General features: G+C 38.5%; 1 protein-coding gene across 2 annotated transcripts in view; it reads left to right on the top strand.

Annotated features, from left to right (window-relative positions):
• Positions 1 to 12,977, top strand: part of fam91a1 (family with sequence similarity 91 member A1) — a 51,704-nt gene extending 38,727 nt beyond the window's left edge. For both annotated transcript variants that reach the window (XM_072570878.1, XM_072570877.1), the window contains exons 19-24: positions 661 to 733; positions 853 to 1,005; positions 3,849 to 3,956; positions 5,037 to 5,160; positions 9,099 to 9,168; positions 10,550 to 12,977. In XM_072570878.1, coding sequence (XP_072426979.1) covers positions 661 to 733; positions 853 to 1,005; positions 3,849 to 3,956; positions 5,037 to 5,160; positions 9,099 to 9,168; positions 10,550 to 10,729 — 708 coding nt within the window. In that variant the 3' untranslated portion in view covers positions 10,730 to 12,977. The remainder of the gene's footprint in view (positions 1 to 660; positions 734 to 852; positions 1,006 to 3,848; positions 3,957 to 5,036; positions 5,161 to 9,098; positions 9,169 to 10,549) is intronic.
• The last annotated feature ends 7,490 nt before the right edge of the window (positions 12,978 to 20,467 follow it).

The following is a 20,467-nucleotide window of genomic DNA, read 5'->3' as shown; positions in this document are numbered from 1 at the left end:
CTGTACAGAGAGCTTTTCTAAGGGTTTCTGTCAATCTCATGAATAGACTTGTGTGCATGTTAAAAATGATTGAATATTGCACCCAGTTGAAGCAAAATTTGTGAAGACTTGCTGGTAATCTGGTAATGTATTTTTAAAAGTCCAGTCTTTCCAATAAAAACATGCTTTAGAGCATATTAGTTTTCTTTTAATGCAAACATCTGGAGACCTTGGCATAGAACTAAAGTCAAGGGACAAGTAATCCAGAGGCCCAAGTTAACCCCAGAGGTTTACAGGTTCAAATCCTGTCTCAGTAGTTGGTGGAATTTAATTAAATTTAATTTAGTAGTTCTGGAATTGAAAACTAGTTTCCATAGTGATGGCTATGGAACTACTGGCCATGGAACTACTACCTATTACCATAAAATTCCCAAGGACGTCTGCCATCCTTACCTGATCTGGTTGATATGTGACTCTGGAGCCACAGTAATATGGTTGACTTGTATTTGTTCCCTGAAATACCCTAGTAATTCACTCAGAGAAATTCAGGTTGGATATTAAATATGATCTCCATGTTCTGTGAAAGAGTAAATAATTCAGTTTAAGTTACTTGAAGTGGATTGCTGTGCTGCCACTATTGTACGATTTTAATAAAATAAATAAATACATTGTTATTTATAGGGTTATGGCATCCATGGTGATGGCGAAACAACTTATGTTCCGTTCCCTTTTGATGAAGCAGAAATGAAAGGAGGTGAATATTTAAATTCTGACCATTTGCATTTTCTTAAATTCTTCAGATCTACTTCTGTGCATGATAGTGTTTTAAGATGCAACTTAGCTGAATAATACTTTGTCTTGGGTCTGCTGCAGAATTCTCCCGGAATAACATGTGTGCTCATCGAGCTTTGAAAGTGTTGAGGGCAAAAATGGATCTGGACCATTTCTGTGGCTTTGTGACTATGTTGAACCCTTATGTGCAGTGCATCAGTGGCAGGCATCCCATTGAAGAACTAGAGGAGAAAGGTACTCTAAAGACCACCTTAGCATTATTAAAACTGCATTGGAAATAAACCTGTAAACCAACTTGTCCTAAGTCAGAATGCAATAATTTATATTTCATAAATTTCAAAGGTTTGTGATATTGTTGCAATAGTACATTGTTGAAAAGTTGAGTGGTTGAAGTGCAGAACCTGCTACTGCATTGCATAGAATTGACAGCACATACATAAACCATTCATCCAGTAAATGGACCAACTGGCATTTGCTTAAAGTCCACATGAGCTATCTCCCTCACTCTTCCTCTCATCATTGCTGCATATTTTCTTTTTCCTTTTAAACTTATACTTAGCTAGCTTCCCCCTTAAGGAAAGAGTCCTGTTGGTAAAGAGCCCTTCATGAACCAGGACATCACACAGGTTTCTATTATTGCTGAGGTGCTCGTAACCAATGTGTACACAGTAAATTCTCAGAGAAGAGATAATAACCAGTTAAGCTAACTTGCATGTCAGTTGAGGAATAAATGTTGGCCTGAACATGAGATAATTTGTTATTTGAACAAAATACTATTCTTTAAAGTATGCTGTGTTAATTTTTAAATCCACTTGATAGGGGTCTTGGCTTAATGTCTTATTCGAGAAACAGCACCTCTGATTGTTCAGGACGTCTTCAGTATTGCACTGGGAGTGTCAGTGAATATTTTTGCACCCAAAGTATCTGGAGTGAAACTTGAATCTACAGCACTCTGACTTGAAGTGAAAGAGTTGCCTTTGGGGCTAAAGCACATTCTTAAATACATCAGAACTCTACATCTCAACCACTCTCATGAAGTAGCAAATTTCAGATACTTACCACTGTCTCAGTAAAGAGTGAAATAGTTAAGGTGAAAAGTGAGGATGCATTTGAGAGGAAGCTAGTCAGTACATAAAGAAATTTAGAAGGGTGTGTTGAAGGGATTAGATAAATGGGCATAGATTTGTGTGGAGCCTAATCTCTCATCACAACTTTAGCCTAACTGGGCTGAGTTGTACTGTAATTGTGTCGGATCATTTAAACCATAAGCTATGGGAGCAGAATCAGACTACTCAGCCCATCCTGTCTGTTCTGCCATTTGATCATGGCTGATATGTTTTTGGACCCCATTTTCCTGTTCTCACCCTGTAATCCTTGATCCCCTTGCAATTAAATTTATTGCATTGCTACTGTCAATGTGAACTCCTCTACATTGGAAAGATGAAACACAGACTGGGCGCACACTGCTGTGTCCACAAAATAATGCAGATTTTCCAGCTGTCTGCCACTTCAACGTTCCCTCGCCAACATTTCTGTCTCGGGCCTGCTGCAGACTCATTGCAAACTTTGCATTTGCTGCTTGGGAACCCTGCAGACTTCAGCTCTCAATATTGAGTTCAAGAATTTTAAAACTTAAATATCACCTTCTAGGTCCTTTATTGCCCACCCTCACACCCTCACACCCCAGGCCCTGACATTACAAGAGCCTTTTTCAGTGCAGCCAACCCATTTTCACCTACTTATGGTCCCCATTACCAGCTTTTCTTTTTTCCTGGCATACTGTCATCCATCCCTTTTGCTTGCCTAACTGTTGTTCTCCCTGTTGGCTCCATCTCTTCCTATCCACTCGCTCCTTGTCCTCTTTCTTCCTCCCCCAATCCCCCATCTTTGACACCTATACCATTTTTTTTTAATATTAGCTACCATGAGTTCTGAAGAAGGATCACTGGACTCAGAACATTAAGTCTGCTTTCTACAGATGCTGCCAGACGTGCTGGGTTTCTCCAGCAATTTCTGTTCTTTTTAGATTTTGCACTTCTCTTTAATTTTATAATTTTAAAGTGTGTTGATTTATCGTTGGGTGTTGTGGTTAGATGCTGCAGTCATAGCCAACCAATGTCAATCTGGCTATAACTAAATTATGAAAGAAATTCACAGCTCAAAATAAAACCCAAATTACAAAACTCTTGAGATGGCTATGTAAACTATTTGAGCTTGCTTGCCAGAGATTTTTAATTCTATAAATTACTTCAATAAATTACCACTGTGTTTTAATTATTTAATGTAATTACATGAGCTCAATTAAACAGGGCTCTCAACTAACCAGTTTACTGCCAAGGCACACTGAAGATGTGGTAAGTAATCATTGGCATTTTGAAGATACTAGGATCATCTGTTGAGTAGAGGACTAATAAGCAGTCTGTGTCATCTTAATATTGTAAAGTTGCTGATGAGCAACATTTCCCTACATACTAATCTATTATTTTGAAATCTGGTTTTGACTGTATTATATGCCATTTGTCTTAATGATATTACCTGTAGCATTGTGGGTGGTACTTGTGCCTCTGAGTCAGGAGATTTCTGAGTAATGTTCCGTCTCAGGGATCTAGGTGTAACATTGCGGACACTCCCAGTGTGTGCTACATTGTCAGTGGTGCTGTGCTTTGCAATGAGACGTTGAACCATCAGGCCTTTCGGATGGATGTAAAAAGTCCTTGGGCTGCTATTTCAAAGAAGAAGAGGAGATTTCTATTCATCCTGGCCAATACTTATCCCTCAGTCAGTACACCAGAAACAAATTAGTCATTATCATTTGCAATTTGTGGGAATTTACATAGATTTGCTGCTTTGGGGTGTAAAAGAAGGTTTTTCTAAATTACTTTTTAAACAGTTAAACAAAAATCTAATGATTTAGCTTTGATTTAAATGGAATCTTAACTCTCCCACACTGCACACTACTGTATGTTCACATCTAAAAATATATTTGCTTTCCAGTGGTGTTCTGCAGATTTTTAATTGAGCTAGAAATTATCTTAAATAATGTTTCTGTCAATTATGTGAACTTAAATGTTTTGTAGAAGAATTTGATTCTCCACCTGGATCTGATGCTCAAGGCAGCACAGAATCATTTGAGTTGGTAACTGATGAGCCCATGGCCGATGCTGTGTCTAAAAGAATTTCTGAAGGTAAATGCAATTATTGTAATGTTAGTTTTGTGCACCTAAATAAAATACTGCATTTCCCAAACCTGTGACTTTTCACCTGGAATTATAAGGACAGCCAATTGCATGGGAACATTACCACTTCTAGGCTTCCTTCCGATGTCTCAAGTGATTCCAATTTGGATATTTTGGAACATAGAAATTAAGAGTAGATATAAGCCATTCAGCTCCTCAAACCTGTCCTGCCATTCAGTAAGACCATGGCTGATCGGTTTGTGTTTTGAAGTCCACATTCCCATCTACCTCTGATAACCATTGCTTCCCTTGCCTAACAAGAATCTGGACATTGTCTATTATATCTGCTTTCCATCCTTGCTGGATCAAAACCTTGGTGCTCCATAACTTTATAGCACTTTGGGGAATGTTGCCACCCCATGGATAACAGTTCAAGGGAGGGGCCTTGTCATCAGTTTTTCAAGGGTCACTCAGCATGGGCAATAAGTATGGGTCTTGCCCACAATATCCATATTATAAGAAAACTTCATCTGAGCTTCCTGATGCTCAATGGATATATGCATCCAGTGATCGTCTTGATACAGACATTTCAAAATGTCCTACCTTGATGCCTGGTATTCTAATTTCTGTCCAGTTACTAATGTCTGTCTCCCTGTCTCTATCATCCTCCAATTCAGGTTTGTTGTACCTCCTCTATTTTCATTGCTGCAGCATTGACAAACATGTCTTTGGCTGTTTAGAGTCCAAGGTCTACAAATTCCCTTCTTAAATCTCTCCAGATCTCCACCTCTTCCAGTTTGAAGACATCCCATTGAAACCTATATTTTTGACCAATATTTTGTCATCTTATCTTGCAATGCTATAAACAGTCGAGGTTTGTCTAATAATTCATTCCTATGAAATTCCTTGGGACATTTTTGGAGATATCAAAGATGGTACACAAATGCAAATTGTTATTGTTTGAATTGTAGCGATGCCCCAAAAGTAAATTAATCCTAGTTGCTTTATAGTCAAAACTTTGTGTGACAAATGAAAGAGGGAACGGGGGTATTTTGCTGTGCTGACTTGTACAATGTTTTGATTTTCCAGTCTCTGGAGTGGAACAGGACTGGACTCCTTTGGAGCTGTGCTTTGGGATCCCACTCTTCATCTCAGAACTAAATAGGAGTGTCTGTCAGAAAATTGCCACACATCAGTTATGTGGGAAGGAAAGGTAGATTTTGTTTTGGGCTTTGCATATGATGGCTATTATTTGATTTTGCAAGTATAAAATTTTAGTTGCTTTTTCATAGAATCATGCAGCACAGGATATGGCTGTTTAGCTCCTTGTGTCTGTGTCGCCTCTCCAAAGACCTAGGAGATTACTCCCACTCACTTGATTCTACCACGTAACCCTGAAATTTTTTTTTGTTTGAGTAGAGATTCAGTCGCCCTTTTAAAAGTTATGATTCAGACTGGTACCACCATTTTTTTTTCTCTTTAAGGCTTCACATTCCAAATTATTTGTTGTGCATTTAGTAGCACTATATGCATCTGAGTCAGAAGGATGTGTGTTTAAGTTCTGTTTTAGATTTGAGTGCACAGATCAAAGTTGATACTGCAGTTTAGTAATGGGGGACTGCTGGACTGTCTTTGGATGCAATGTTAAACTGAGGCCCTGTCTGTCCTGAAAAATACCCCATCATTTACTTTTTAAGAAGAGTTATTCCTGGTGTCTTTATTAATAGTTATCCTCACTCAACATCACAGAAGTCTGGACAATATCACATGTTGTAGGAATTTACTATGTGCAAATTGCCTGCCACGTTTTCTACATCATAACAAGTGACTACACTTCAAAGTATTTCATTGGCTTTCCAGAACTTTGGGATATTCATTGGTCCTATACTACGAAAAGTTAAAAACTACCTTTTATTGTCACAACAGAGTGGTGGAAAAAATGTTCATCATTCATCTCCCTTGGCTTTTTTTAACCAAGTATTTTATATCCTCTGATTATTGATCATCATCCTAATGGAAACAGTGTCACCTCCTTTATCAAAATCTCAATTTTGAATATCTCCATTATTTCTTAATCTTCTCTCTCTTCTAAGGTGAACAATCCCAATTTCTTTAGTTGTATGTAACTGAAGCCCTGAATTCCAGAACTAATTGATATGCATTATAGATTTTTTTTGTCAAACATACATATACTTGAACTGATGATTTGCAGTTGTTATATTCATGAAGTTCTCTTGATTATGCATTCTTAAAGAATCATAGAGTCATACAGCACAGAAACAGATCCTTTGGTCCAACTCGTCCATCCCGACCCAGTTTCCCAAACTAAACTAGGCCCATTTTCTTGTGTTTGGACCATATCCTCTGAATCTTTCCTATTCATGTACCTGTCCAAATGCCACTTAAATTTGGTAACTGTACCTGAATCTACCACTCTTTTTCTTTCTGGCAGTTCATTTCATATATGCACCACCCTCTGTATGAAATAATGCCCCTCAAGCCCTTTTTTAAATCTTTCCCCTCTTGCTTTAAGCCAATGCCCTCCAGTTTTGAACTCCCCTTTCCTAGCAAAAAAAACCTTGGTTGTTCACCTTATCTGTTCCCCTTCTGATTTTATATACGCCTATACATCACCCCTCAATCTTATGCTCTAAGGAAAAAGGTCCCAGCCTATCCAGCCTCTCCTCTTTCATATTTCAAAGGTAAGTTTGAGCTGCTGTGTTCAAGTAGTTTGACCAATTGAATTGCATCTGGAAGTTAAGTAAAACGCACTCTATTCGTACACTTATAGTTAAATACAAATGAAATAAAGAAGAATTTGAAGAACTTAATTGGAAAATTCAACACAACAATAGATTATTACTGCTAAACAGTAACTATTCCAATACAATAGCATCCCATAAGTACACCCCTTGGCAAAGGCAAATTCAGAAAACAGATTGTCTGACACACAGGTCCAGTCAGCAAGAATGAGATAAATGCAGCAGCAGCATCCAGAGAGAGAGAAAAGTAAGTTTTTCCTGCCACAATCTGCGTTGACACCCACTAGCTAACTAAAGCAAAACCTGCAAAATCCTTTGTTTGTGTATGTCTCCACCCACTCCTGTTTCTCTTGTTCTAACTTTAAAAAAAAAACCCAATGCTTCATAAGTTGATAATCTTCTCATAGATTGCTCATCATCCTTCCCCAATCTCTCTCCAAAAGAAACCAGGACAAAATACACTTCTCAAAGCTATAATATCATCACACAGGGTTGCGTTAAAATTGAATAAAATACTGGTTCAACCTTAACTACAGCGTTGCGTCTAGTTCTAGCACCACAATTTAGCAATTGATGTTAAATGATGCATGGGAAATAATCATAGAGCATGGAAGCAGATCTTTCTGTACAACTAGTCCATGTTGACCATGTTCCCAAAGTTGCCCCATTTGCCTGTGTTTGGCCCATATCTTCTCTAATTTCAAATCTAATGTTGATCTTTTGTGCACTTCCTGTGCAGCTGTAACCTTGTATGCCTCACTCTGTCTAAGCACCCTTTGATCTGTATGTCCTAGTTTGCTATGACTTGCCTGTACTGTTCTCAAAACAAAACTTTTCACTGTACTTGGGTATGTGTGATTACAATTAATCAAATCAAATATCCCTTCGAAGCTTTCCTAGATTCCAGAGAGTGGTTACAGGGATGATAAACTTCAGTTTTTTGGATGGATTGGAGACGACATTGGGCAACTTTTTCTCAGAGGGTCGAGCATGTATGGAATGAGCTGCCAAAGGAAGTGGTAGAGATGGGACAATTACAACATTTTAAAAGACATCTGGATCGGTATATGAAGAGGAAGGGTTTTGTGGGATATGGGCCAAGTGCTGGCAAATGGGACTAGATTAATTTAGGATAGCTGGCTGGTACAGGCTGAATAGTCTACTGCCTCTCATATTTACAGTTTTTACAGCACAGAAAAGGTCCAATATGTCCACACTAGTCATCAAACAGCTACCTCCTTCGATCCCGTTTCCAAGCAATTGACCAAGTAGGCTGTGACTTTTCTAGTGCTCATCAAATACTTAAATGTCTTGAAGATTCCTGCCTGCCTTTTGGCAGCAAAGTTTTGAATACTACTAAATTCTGGGTGAGAATTCTTTTACCGTCACAATGTACTCCACCCCAATTATCGGTCCCTCAGAGGTGAAAAGTCTTCCCTCATAATTCAAAGTTGGCCAAACGTTACCGGACCACAGAGCTGCGCTGTCATTACAGAGAGGACCAGGTGGCAATTTTAATCTGAGGATCACCAAGAAGTTGAGAAGGAAGATCTGTGGGGTTGCTCAGTGGTTAGCATTGCTGCATCAGAGTACCAGGGGCCTGGGTTGTTGGACCCTTGCACCGAATATGAATTGGAAGATAAAGTCAATGCATTGATGACCTTTTTTTTAATCAAATCTTGTTTGACCAAACATATAAATTCAGTCCTTTCATGCCAGAATGATGCATGGGTTACAAATAGAGCTCGAATCCTGCAGGCTAACTTCACTAATTTGTATTGCCTTTGGATATAGTTGAGACACTGGAGTCACCTAAGATTAATCTAAGATTAAATGCAAATTGTCATTGAAGGACCTTGTTTTGTTCTATTCATACTATACTTTTGACCTACTTCCACTTAATGGTTTTAAGCCTAATGATTTGATATCCTTTTTTGGACATTTCAGACCTGAAAAAGCATGCATTGTTGGTATAAGTAGAGGATGCAGATGATGCAAAAGAAATAAACCTACATTATTAAGGTTTCAGGACTGAAATCCACTTCCAAGGGAAGAACAGCAAAGCTGTGGAAAAGGAATAATGTTGCATTGGAGACAATGCTGTATTGGGCCTATGGGTTTACTATTTGTAGCATTGTTTTCATGGTTAATGGATTGGTAGGAACCTGTTTTGAACATTCAACATGATCGAAACTCACAATGATTTGAAAATTTAAAAGCTGTGAATTTTCTTGGCTGAAACCTGTTTGTTTACACTTTTACATTTTGTCATTGTAAACAGCATTTTGTTATTTAATTTCTTTTCGTGTTTATCTTCCTGTCCAATGCAAATGAATTGATGAATGTATTTGCATATTATTAATCGACTGTGTATTGTTCTCCTTTATAGCCTTCAAAAACTTTTGCATTCCAGTAGGAAATTATCTCTGCAAGTCCTCAGCTTTGTACAGTCATTCCAGGTATAAACTATCTAAAATACTAGTGTTGAAATTGATTTATTTTGAAAAATGTGATTGAAATTTGATAAGCATGGATGAGACCAAGTGAATGAAACAATATCCCTTCAGAGTTCAAATTCAAATCTACCCTGTTGGCTTCAACAATCTGAAATCACTTTAGTTTGTTAGTCGAAATTCAGCTCATAGCATCCATAATTGGTTCTGAATGAGTAGTAATTGGGATTAAATAAGTAATATCCTAAATTAGCTGTGGAAATAGTGCAGGATGTTAGAGTTAAAGTTTAGTACAGAGAGAGCTTTATTCAGCGTCTAATTATTGATGGGCTGGTCTGGGGATGTGATATTGAGTCCCTGAAATTAAATTGAGTTTCATTATCCATTCTGAATATCTCTACTTCAATATAACAAAGTCAATCATACAAAAATAGTGCATGTAGAACAAAGTATTGCAAGCACAGAAACAGGCCGTTTAGCCCAACTGGTCTATGCCCGGTGTTTGTTCCACATCAGCATCCTCCCTCACCTCTCCATGTATCTCAATCAACATATCCTTCTATTCCTTTTTCTGTTATACTTCTCCAGCTTCCCCTTAAACACATTGATGTTATTTGCCTCAACCATTCCCTGAGGTATTGAGTTCTTCTCTGGGACAACTGTTTGGTCCTGAATTCTTAAAACTCTTAATTTCGACCACTTCCATGTTGACTCTTCTTCGTAACTTTAAAGATCTTTATCACGGTGTTCCTCATCTTTTTCTGGAGAAAATAACTCGTGTTATATAATAAACTTTGTATAACAAGCTGAAAACACTATGGGATATTAAACCATGACTATAAAGTCAACTATTGAAACTGCACATTCTTGTTTCCCATAACTCCACTATGTTCAATCAATCTGTTGTTTCCTATTCTGGTGCCTGATTTTCATCCTTCAATCAAAGGTTTTAAAACCAGTCTCACAATTGGTTCATCTTGATTCTGAACAACTCTTTGTAAAAGATTGCTTGTCTCTTCTGCTATTACTGTTGGAAGTTTATAAGAAGCCAGCAATAAGAGATAACATTTAGTTTCTCAAAAGCTGTTTGGTCATTCAGTGAGATTTTCTTTGTTTTGTAATGTTCTTGTGAAACACCCAGGAATATTTCATTACTTTTTAAGATGCTGTATAAGTGAATTGTTGCTGGTGTATTTGTGTTGCCAGTTGCACAATGCAATAAATGTCAGCAACTATCCAGCAGAAACCAAACACTTGAAATAAGTATAAATATTAAGAAAATAACAGGCAAGATAGATGTGGAACTACCAAGTATAATCCATATGTTTTTGGAAAAACTCTTCTTTGAGAACCTTTTTAATAACTGGTGTTTTTTTTGTGTGTTCAGGAAACTGGTGACTCAGATAATAGTATTACATCTTTATTCACTCAATCATCATCCATTGATGTCGGAGTTCCACTTCCAGCTAAGAATCTGATCTTCAAAGATGGTGTTTTATCTGAGTGGGTTGGAAAGTCTCCATCATCTCTACATATTGCTAGATTGCAGAAGGACCAAACTAAATGAACATAATTTTGATCTTCTAACACTGCTCATCACAAGCAGGACTCACAATAACATATGTCTGTTTACTTTGATCATTTTCCTTTCTCACTTCTTTCGCTCACTCTCTTGCTCTCTCTCTTGTTCTTTCGTTCTTCCCCTTCTCCACTAAGTTTCCTGTCTTTTTCTCCTTGCTTTTAGCTTTTCTTTTGCCTTCCTCTCACTCTTTCTTTCCCTGACACTCCATTCCTAAAGGACAGCCGGATTTTACATGCTGATCCAAATTGATATGGTTATATAGCACCTTAATAATGTTTTAATTCAAAAAGTAGACTCATGTGATTTAAATTTCTTGTGAAAACTGCTGAATAAGATAACCTCTTGAATAACTTTAAATAAACTGGATGCTTGATTTGGTTTGTAGAATTATATGGTAACTTCCCCATGAAATACGACTTCTTTATTTTAAACAAGGTTGGCAGACCCACTCCACCATGTTAAATCAATGAAATGAGAAAGTGAGCTTTAATATCTACTTTAGCCCTGTGGAATGGTGGTCATCATCTTGCTGCCACTGTTTGTGTCCATTTGCTACGTTGCCTTTTGCCCAAAGATTTGGTAACCCATTTAGAAATTGGTGACCAGTTAGTTGGTCACCAGTGTGAGCCATTATCAGGATCTAATCCCATTAAACATAAGTGGAGGATTTTTAGTTATTTAAGCTACTGAATGACAGGTATTTAGGTACAAAAATGTATACTAGCGTCCCTCAAATCCTAGACTGAAATTAAAACAAGTCCATTAACTAAGTTTTTAAAAAAATGCATGTCACTTAAGGATTAGTGTTGAACTGCATTTTGAGCTCCAATTGTGTGAATGTTTTGCATAAGCACAGTTTGAGAACAAAGTTGATGTGGTACTGAATCAGTATATTATCACATTCACTGGTGTATTATATGCTACAAATCTATCACATGCGAGCTTACAAATCCAGTTGAATGGCGAAAGATTTTTTTATGCAGGTTTCATTGAAAACACATTTATTTTACCTAAGCTGATATGAGAATCTATCTACACCACACCATTAAGCTTTAATAATTGCTACATCTGCCATGATCTTGTGATTTCTGAAAGATAACAGACTATATATTTCAGTATCAAGTATGTTTGTTCGATATAACAATTTAACTGTATTTCGGTCTGTGTAAAACTGGAGATATCTGGAAGAAGGTCCAATTAAGTAAAGTGTACCTTTTTATGGTAGAAATTTTGTCTAATGCAAGGGTCTATTTTTGCAGAACAGTAAGTGGTTTTTAAACTATTGATCTGTTGTAACTCTGGCTTCAATAATAGTTGCAGTGATTATTTTGTACATTTTTTTTCAGATTCCACTGCTGAAGTTGATTGGGGAGGGAGGGTGATTCTGAGCTAAATAGTTTCTGTGTTAAGTTTTATTCATTTTTTCTAAAATTGGGAAATGGTTTGGGGTAATGAAGTGACCAATAAAGGTTTTCTTGCAACCTACAAACCATGTACAAATGACAGGTCTTTTTTTCTTTGTAAATCCATTGCAAAACTGCTTACTCTGTAATTTGAGTTGCTGCTTGAAGTCAATTTCATTTACAACAAAGTATTTAAGTTACCTGAAATGTGCAATTGGAAGATTCATTATCCAAGTGTCCTTGACTCGTTCACTCTATATTACCCTCATCATCTCAGTTACAAAGATCTGTATCCTAGATTGTACATTGTTGTACCTTGGTGGTCTGTTTTGGGAGCAGTGATGCTGTACAGATAATACTGAAAGATAGTGAATCAGTTAAGTCACTACGTACTTTCTACTTGTTGTCTTTTGTCATTCAAATGCTATTGAAATTTCAGAAGTATTTCTTGTCTCAGTTTCATTCTGTGATGCCCTTCGGCCTCAAAGTGCAATACGTGCGCGAGTTATTCTCTTTGCAAAAAGATTTATGAAGTGTAAGATTAGTAACCATGAATATTAATATAGGCATCGGGTGTGTATATTCACTGTCTTTAATGGACCATAATGTCAGGCAGTGACCATTCATCTGTTCCTTACACTGCACAGTCCAACTGATTTCCATCTTGATTTGCAAAAGAAAAGTCTTTACTTCGTTGAGTGAGATGTGACCTTTTTAAAATTGCATTTTTTTTGGAATGGTGAGACTGTTGATTCATGTTAAAGGATCTTTGGACATTTTTGTTATACATATTATCTTGGAAGAATATAGCCAATAAATGTTGACAAGATTTTCATGTTTTTTCAATATTTATTTTCATGTCTAATGTGTTAATATCTGGTCCACAGAACTACACTGCTTGACTAAGGCCTCACAATAAATATTATTGCTGTGACTAGCTTCCTATTTTGAAAGTTTAATTTTCTTGCCACCTTCATGGGACTTCATAATTGGCTGCTTTTAATTCATTTATTGATTGCATATTCTGAATGCTGAACTTTAATAACTACATAGAGGGGGTTACTCATTGGTTCTCCTTCATGTGTTTTGAGTGCTTTCTCAATTTCGAAGGCAACCCTGCTTTCCTACAGATTGGTCGTAATATCCGATATGTCTTCAATGTTTTGCCAGATCATGACTGAAAATTCAACACACTGGAAAAATCTGACTCTGGGGATGCCCATATGTCTCCCCGTCACCCTGTCTCCCCGTCTGTGTCCGTTTTGTAACATAGCCTTATAAAAGGCATTTGGAGCTTTCAACTGTAAGGTAGGGAACTCCATGCAGTCAACTCCTCTGTGGAGTTTCTGAGCTTATCCAATGAGCTTGCAAAAGTTATCTTTTTTCTTCTTCAGAGAGTCATCTGAAATGAAGAATTTTGGCCCCAAGCATCAGCCTATCCATTGGCCAGTTCACTCCTCCAGGTTGTTCCACTGATCAATGAAATTATAGTTGATCCATAATCTAACTTCATATATAGTTTCTCTTTTCTCCCATATCTCTTAGGACATAAATTGATAGGTTAACAAATATCTATCAACCACCTTTTACAGAACATTTGGTCCAGTGCCATCTAGTTGTGCATTCTCCAAAATAGAGCATTTCTGTCCACCTATGGGTACAATGGCTATTTAGGCCATCATAATGACATGCTATACAAATGCTTCAAATGACTGACCGAAATTATAGTATCAAATTAAATAGCTAGAGAGCTGGTGAAAGCTGGTTTCTGCCCTTAAATCTTAAATGTCAATCTATTCATTGCTTCAGTGTCTATACTTCAAAGATTCCAACTCTAACTTGATGTAGTTTCTTATAATTCATGAATTTCATACATTAACAGTTGAATCATTTTTATCTGGTGTTTTAATTGACATGCTCCCCTACTCTAAAAACCAGTGTATTATACTTCGTAATAATCTGAGTTAAACACTTTACAAGTTAGTAGAAAAACAGAATGGTCCCCAAATGAATGAGAAGAACAGAATTAGAGTTTAAGGAAGCCAGCAAAGTAAATTGGAAAGCTGATAACACAGGCACATTCAACAACACTACAGCTGGGTAAAGTCAAAACACCAGATTTTCCTTTGATTGTTATTAAGGTTGCATAGAAGTGAAAAATGATAGAGAGCTGGTGAAATGAATTCTCTAACTATTTAATTTGATGCTATAATTTGTCATTTGAAGTGTTTACATAGCATAGATTTAAATGTCACTGTGATGGCCTAATTAGCCCTTATATCAACAATCACCAGCTATGAAGCATTGCGTTATGAAGCTTGTTTAATTGACAGTGCTTCACAGGACCATATATTTTCAATTTGTTTCACATCAAATCAAGAAAGAAATGTATAGGTGAACAAAAGATTGATTAGAGACAGGGGATTTAATGTATTCCTGAAAGTGAGCAGTGTTAAAATTTGCACTCCAGAGCTTGCGGCCTATTCAACTGAAGGTATGGTTGCCATTGGTGGAATAATGAGAACTGGGGACACTTGGGAGTCTAAAACTAGGTGGGAGAGAGGTGGTTGTGGTGCGGGATGTTGTACCAGATGTTAACGTTATCATGCTCATTGGCAATTATGCCCATGCAAATTGCAATTCTACAACTTTCCACCTGCCTCTCTCTGGACTTCTTAATGGAATCATAAAATGGCTTCAGCTTAGAAGAAGGCCATTGAGCTGGTATTGCAATCCCTACAGGATCACTTTAGCTACTGTGTCTCTCCTGTCCTTATCCTGGAGTCTTACATTTTTCCATTCATTTGCATATACAAAACCCTTTTGAACGCCATGATTGAACTGCTTCGACCACAAACTGAGGCTGTACATTTCATAGGATCAAAGCATTCAAAACCCTAATTTTTCAGGACATTAGATACCATTGTAATCATTTTGTGTGTAATTGGATTGTTGAAAACCACAGTACAAATGCATGAAATAAAGTGTTAAAAGTTTGGGTTGAGGAGTTTGTACTGTAAAATTTTGTTTTAGCAAGCTCTCATCATGGGGACTCTTGAAGGAAGGTACCCTATGGGGCAGTAAGTGATTTAATTAAGGGGCAACAACATCTTGAGTGTCTGCACACCAACCTATGGATTGCTGCAAATTACACTTGCGCTACTTTCATGGGAGGAATCTCTTCATTTCTATTATCAGATTAACAGTTTTGCTCCCCTCCTCATTCCTAGGCTTCCCGTCTATGCCAATGTACAAAGAAGCCCTCTTTCGCAGCACCACTCAATGTTTCAGTGAGCGTCTTGGGACTGTGGCGATTGTAATTTACTAATAACTAATTTAAAGATGAACTTATTTCTGCACTCCTTCCACTGTAGTAGGGATAATCTTGCCCTGCCTCCATCTAGGACAAAATGATATAAATAAACTTGCACCCACACCTCCCCCCTCACTTCCCTCCAAGGCCCCAAGGGATCCTTCCATATCCGCCACAAATTCACCTGCACCTCCACACACATCATTTATTACATCCGCTGCACCCGATGTGACCTCGTCTATATTGGGGAGACAGGCCGCCTACTTGCGGAACGTTTCAGAGAACACCTCTGGGACACCTGGACCAACCAACCCAACCACCCTGTGGCTCAACACTTCAACTCCCCCTCCCACTCCACCAAGGACATGCAGGTCCTTGGACTCCTTCATCACCAGACCATAGCAACACAACGGTTGGAGGAAGAGTGCCTCATCTTCCGCCTAGGAACCCTCCACCCACAAGGGATGAACTCAGATTTCTCCAGTTTCCTCATTTCCCCTCCCCCCACCTTGTCTCAGTCAAATCCCTCAAACTCAGCACCGCCTTCCTAACCTGCAATCTTCTTCCTGACCTCTCTGCCCCCACCCCCACTCCAGCCTATCACCCTCACCTTGACCTCCTTCCACACCTCGCATTTCCAATGCCCCTCCCCCACGTCCCTCCTCCCTACCTTTTATCTTCGCCTGCTGGACACACTTTCCACATTCCTGAAGAAGGGCTCATGCCGAAACGTCGATTCTCCTGCTCCTTGGATGCTGCCTGACCTGCTGTGCTTTTCCAGCAACACATTTTCAGCCCTGCCTCCATCTACTCCACATTCAGGCAAAGAACATTTGTTGACAGAGCAAGTGAGCAAGACGAGACCATACATTCTTGGAAGATGTGATTAGTAGGGAGAGAAGTTTTTGGATATTTTGAGCCAAACCGCCAACTTGCGTGTAATGGGCTAAAGTGTTCCTTCTGGTCTGTAAATGATTAAGTCTCTGCATCTGCCTGACTTGTTAGGTCATTATTCATCTTCACAGTGTTCCATGGCTGTGTGCCACATGTAAGAATTGATGTCAACACATTACTGATCTTGATCACATAATAGTTTGCTGGTGCTTGTTTGAGGCAAAAAAAGTAATTCTTTATTGGCCCTGTGCTTCACCATGAGGACTTTTCGTAGGCAGGGTGAACTTGGCTTCATACTTAATATTCTACATCATGAGGTGCATTTTTATTAAGAACTCCTTAACTCACATCTTTATTTCTTCCTTGTGTCATCTGCATTATGAACCATTAACGCTCTTTCTTTGCCAAATTGAGTCTGCCAAATATTGGTCATGGGTATATTTGAAGCTGGCTTGGTCAGTAATCAAAATGTTGCATAGTCAACCACCTCAAAGATGTGGTATGCAGGACACAGTGCCTTAAAACATAAACTTCGGTTTTTACAACTGCTTGTTCAACTTATATTAACATATGTTGGTTTCCAAATGTTGCTGCTAAAATTTGGAACATACAATGAGAATGTTACTCCACATGTGTACAACAAAATTAACACAATGTAAGCACTGTTTGGAATCCATCAAGATGCAGGTCAAGATGGAGGTGGAATTGTTTAATCCAGAAATATGCAACATTTGATGCAAGTCTGCATATATATACACATTTCCATGATGTTCCTCTTCCATGGGCTGTAAATGTATGATAGTCACCAATAAATCCCACAGTGGATTCAGAAGGAAAATGGACTTCGCTACCACTGAGACCAATGAAACAGATTGCATGGGTGGTTTTAAGGTGATGCTGAATAAGCATGGGAGAGAAAAGGGAATAATAGGGAATGATGATGGAGTTTGTGTTTGGGTGGGATGTGTGAGGCTCATGGAGCATTTGGACCAAATTGCCTGTTTCTGTCCTGAAATCTTATGTAATTTTCCTATAAATAATTGCTGTTTTACTCTTGTCAGATTTATTTTTGCCTTTCTGCTTTCCGCTTGCATTCCTTTCTCTTCCTCTTTCTATCCCTTTACTTTCCCTTTTCATGAATCTTTTTAACATCATGGTCAGAGATCTTCTGATGTTCAGACAATCCAAGACTGGATGTACCCTGAGTGGGATTCTGCAAGTTCTTATGCAATAATTGCCCCGGAAGTATAAACTTCTGAATAGCAATTATCCAGTGTCTGGAACCCTTCAGCCCACAATTCTGAGTTAGAATTGGAGGGTTTCAACTCCCTTAAAAGTTACTCATGAAAGTGGAGGCAGGTGGGGTTGAAATCTTACTCCTGAAAATATTACTCATGTAAATGTTAATCTCTACTTTTTGACTAAAAATTTAGTCTCAGAAACCCCATTTTTCCAGAGGTATACATGGTCATTCTTTTCTCTCTTGTCTTTTATCTCAAAGAACTGACCCGAACATTCTTTACCCTAACTACAAAAAATGTAAAATGTTTGTGAAATGCATATTTAGCTTAAAAAAATTAACAATCTCATTTTCCTGTGTATCATAAGTTAAAATGCCACTATGGGATGCAAGAGAAGAGATTGCTGAGGCCCTGGTAGATATATTTAATAATTCACTGGCTACAGGTGAAGTGCCAGAAACTGAAGGATGGCTGATCTTTTGTTGAAGAGCAACAAGGAGTAGGGCAGGTAGTTACAGACCAGTTAGTCTCATATAAGTGAGAGGGAAATTCTTGGAAAAAGCTCTGAGGCATAGACCTACTAAACACTTGGAAGGGCAAAGATTGGTGAGGGATAGTCAGCATGGATGTGTCAGAGGGAGATTCTATCAGAGTAATTGAGCTTTTTGAAAGGTGACTGAATATATTGATGAGGGTAATGGGGTTGATGTGGTTTCTATGGACTTTGGTAAAGCCTTTGACAAGCTCCCATATGGAAGGCTGATCTAAAAGCTAAAAGCCCATAGGATCCAAGGCAAATTGGCAAACTTGATCCAAAATTGGCTTCAAACAGGAGGCAAAGGTGGTGGTTTATTTTTTGTGACTGGACCCCAAAACCAGAGGTGCACCTCAGGGATTGGTTCTGGGACCCTTGTTTATTATGTGTATTACCAACTTGGATGTGAATATAGAAGGAATAATTAGTAAGCTTGCAGATGACATGAAAATTAGTGGTGTTTTTGATAGTGAGGAGGATGGCTTGGGGATATTGATCAGCTGGTAAATTGGACACGGCAATCCAGATGGAGTTTAATCCTGATAAGTGTGAGGGGTTGCATTTTGGGAGGTCTAATAATCAAAGGATATTTGAATGAATGGCAGGTCCATAGGAACAAAGAAATCTTGGTATACAAGTCCACGCATCTCTGAAAGTCAGTACAGATAGACAGGTTGGTGAAGAAGTCATACGGGATGATTGTTTTCATTAGCCCAGATGTAGAATATAGAAGCAAGGAAGTTATTACAACCTTACAAAATATTGGTAAGGTCATAGATGGAATACTGTATGCAGTTCTGGTCATCACACCATTAGCAGGATATGATTGCACTGGAAATGGTGCAGAGAAATTCAACAAGGTGTTGCTTGGGATGATAAGTCTCAGTTGCAAGGAGAGACTGGATAGGCTGGGTTTGTTTTCCTTGGAGAGCAGAGGAAGCTGGGGAACGTGGTGGTGGAGGGGGGGAGGGATCTGACTGAAGTTTCCAAAATTATGAGAGACATAGACAAAGTAGATTGTGAGCATCTTTTCCCCATGACAAACATATCTAAAACCAGAAGGCATACATTTAAGGTAGTTTAGAGTTTAGAGTAGTTTAAGTAATTTAGAGGAAATCGTAGAAAAATATTTTTTCACCCTGAGGGTAGTTGAAAAATAGAACATGCTGCCTGAGAGGGTGGAGGAGGTAGGTACTGTCGCAACATTTAAAAGGCGTTTTAAGTGTTCATCTAGATGGTTAGGAATAGGAGGTTATGGACCAAGTGCACGTGAATGGGATTAGTGTAGTTTGGTGTTTGCTGGTTGACATAGACATGGTGGGTTGAAGGGCCTGTTTCTATGGGTAAAAGCAATGACTGCAGAGGCTGGAAACCAGATTCTGGATTAGAGGTGCTGGAAAAGCACAGCAGTTCAGGCAGCATCCGAGGAGCAGTAACATCGATGTTTCGGGCAAAAGCCCTTTTTCAGGATGAAGGGCTTTTGCCCGAAACGTCGAATTTCCTGCTCCTCGGATGCTGCCTGAACTGCTGCGCTTTTCCAGCACCTCTAATCCAGGGCCTGTTTCTATGTTGTCTCACTCTGTAGTATGTTGTGAGCAAATAGTGAAAGGGAAAATGGAGTTACAAAAGGATGATCATATCTAATGCAAAGGAAGAGGCGGGGAGAAGTTGCTGAAGCTGAATGCAAAATCAGTTTCTTGGATCCTTAAACAAAAACAGAAATTGCTAGAAAAGCTCAGCAGGTCTAGAAACGTGTGGAGAGAAATCAGAGTTACCATTTCAGGTTGAGTGACCTTTCCTCAGAACTCAGATTCCTAATGTCATTTGTTACTACTGAAAGTGGCTGTTTGTCCACATCAGTGTAGTAGGGGACACCTAGGGCAGAGAATAATGAATTTAGCCTTATTAAAACAGAATATGCAATCCTTCTACAAGATAAACACTTTTCAAGAATATCTCAACCCATGAGGGCAAGATCAGCTTTGATTTATGAGCTAGAGTATCACAGTGCTTAGAAAGGACTGATGACATCAACTTGTAATCATATAGTACCTTTATATAACAAAGCATCCCAAGATGCATCATGGGTATTGTACATTAAAAGTAGATGCTAGGTCACATGAGATATTAGAGAAAGATATGGATTAATAAGGGGGATCTCAAAGTACAATGGAGAATTGGAGAGATTTAAGGAGGGAATTCGATAGCTTAGCACTTGTGAAGGTGAAGGCATGGTATGACAATTAAACTCAGGCAGGCATAAACTTGGGCACTTGGCGTATTGCGTACAGTTCTGGTTCCCGCATTATAGGAAGGATGTGGAAGCATTGGAAAGGG

This window comes from Chiloscyllium punctatum, chromosome 5 (genome assembly GCF_047496795.1).
Source record: "Chiloscyllium punctatum isolate Juve2018m chromosome 5, sChiPun1.3, whole genome shotgun sequence".
NCBI classification, from domain to species: domain Eukaryota; kingdom Metazoa; phylum Chordata; class Chondrichthyes; order Orectolobiformes; family Hemiscylliidae; genus Chiloscyllium; species Chiloscyllium punctatum.
Note: the sequence above shows the minus strand (reverse complement) of the source record. Positions and strands in the feature narration are given on the sequence as shown.